This window comes from Bison bison, unplaced genomic scaffold (assembly GCF_000754665.1).
Source record: "Bison bison bison isolate TAMUID 2011002044 unplaced genomic scaffold, Bison_UMD1.0 scf7180017864384, whole genome shotgun sequence".
Lineage (NCBI taxonomy): Eukaryota > Metazoa > Chordata > Mammalia > Artiodactyla > Bovidae > Bison > Bison bison.
Window position 1 is genome coordinate 3852234 of NW_011494956.1, and position 2015 is coordinate 3854248.

General features: G+C 34.5%; 1 protein-coding gene across 1 annotated transcript in view; it reads left to right on the forward strand.

The window, feature by feature from the left end:
• PLSCR5 (phospholipid scramblase family, member 5) overlaps window positions 1-2015 on the forward strand; it is a 26208-nt gene that overhangs the window by 15864 nt on the left and 8329 nt on the right. Inside the window, exon 5 of the mRNA XM_010858128.1 lies at window positions 223-384. Within this exon, the coding sequence (XP_010856430.1) occupies window positions 223-384 (162 nt within the window). The remainder of the gene's footprint in view (window positions 1-222; window positions 385-2015) is intronic.

Sequence of the window (2015 nt, forward strand, 5' to 3'; positions counted from 1 at the left end):
AAGGAATGAAGATCAAAGACATGGACTTTTAGTGGCTCATGAGGAACACATATCTATACAGTGAATTTCTTTGTTTCTAAAAATTATTTTAAAAATCCAGTATAGCATAGAAGCAGATATTTAGAATCTTTTATATACTGTTTAGAAGTAAGCAGACATTATAGTAAAATTAAAATACAATAACCTTAGGAAATCTTATTTTATTATTATCTCTTCCTACAGTTAGAAATCCAAGCCCCTCCTGGTTCTATAGTTGGTTATGTTGCACAGAAGTGGGACCCCTTTCTGCCTAAATTCACAATCCAAAATGCAAACAAAGAAGATATTTTGAAAATTGTTGGTCCTGGTGCAACATGTGGCTGTTTTGGCGATGTGGATTTTGAGGTATGATTGACAAATGAAGGACTGTTTCACTTAGGTCCTGATTTTTTGCAACATAATTCAATTTTTTAAATGTTCAAATCATGAAATATTTCTGAAATAAATTCAGAAAATAATATATTTGTGAAATAATGGAATAAGTAATATTGTACATGCCCATAATAACTCATAATTCCAGAGACATAAGTTCAAGAATTTTTTTTAGAACATACTACAAAAGTTTGATGTGTGTGGAATTATAGCACCTATGGTATAAAGCAAATATATTTAGTTTAGAATCACTGAAATCACATCTTCTTTCCTATATCCCTGGTGGTAACATATTCCAAATCTGATCTCAAGAGCACACTCCATTAAAATATCATTAATTTAAAAGCTATGTAAGTAAGACTTGCTAACTTCTTTTTGTATAACAATCTATTCCCATATAAACATATGTGTGTAAATCAGAAAGCAGTAAGTACTTGCAAATTCAATGTGTAATATGAACTATCTTAACAGCTTTGTTCAGTTGCTAGGTGGTGTCCAATGCTTTGCGACCCCATGGACTGCAGCATACCAGCCTTCTGTATCCTTCACGATCTCCCAGAGTTTGTTCAGATTCACATCCATTGAGTTGGTGATGCTATCTAACCATCTCATTTTCTGCTGCCCTCTTTTCCTTTTCCTTAACAGTTTTGCCTAGAAATAAATCTTAGAGGAAATAGTCTAAAGTATGTACTCCTCAATTATAAGGCTTATTTTTATTCTATACTCTTAGGAAAGTTATGCCAAGAATTTTTGGAGTTATGACAGCCCATTTTGTAAAATGTACATTGTATTCTAGGTGAGTCATGTGCCCTGAAATCCTGTAAACTTAATGTCCTATGTGAGATACACATGAATGAATAGAGTGAATAAACAAAAAAGAAATACATACTTTAGACTATTTCCTCTAAGATTTATTTCTAGGAAAAACTGTTAAGGAAAAGGAAAAGAGGGCAGCAGAGAATGAGATGGTTAGATAGCATCACCAACTCAATGGATGTGAATTTGAGCAAAATATTATACAGTGGAAGTGAGAAATAGATTTAAGGGACTAGATCTGATAGATAGAGTGCCTGATGAACTATGGACTGAGGTTTGTGACATTGTGCAGGAGACAGGGATCAAGACCATCCCCATGGAAAAGAAATGCAAAAAAGCAAAATGGCTGTCTGAGCAGGACTTACAAATAGCTGTGAAAAGAAGAGAGGTGAAAAGCAAAGGAGAAAAGGAAAGATATAAGCATCTGAATGCAGAGCTCCAAAGAATAGCAAGAAGAAGAAAAAAAAAGCCTTCCTCAGTGATCAATGCAAAGAAATAGAGGAAAACAAGAAAATGGGAAAGACTAGAGATCTCTTCAAGAAAATTAGAGATACCAAGGGAACATTTCATGCGAAAATGGGCTCAATAAAGGACAGAAATGGTATGGACCTAACAGAAGCAGAAGATATTAAGAAGACGTGGCAAGAATACACAGAAGAACTGTACAAAAAAGATCTTCATGACCCAGATAATCACGATGGTGTGATCACTCACCTAGAGCCAGACATCCTAGAATGTGAAGTCAAGTGGGCCTTAGAAAGCATCACTATGAACAAAGCTAGTGGAGG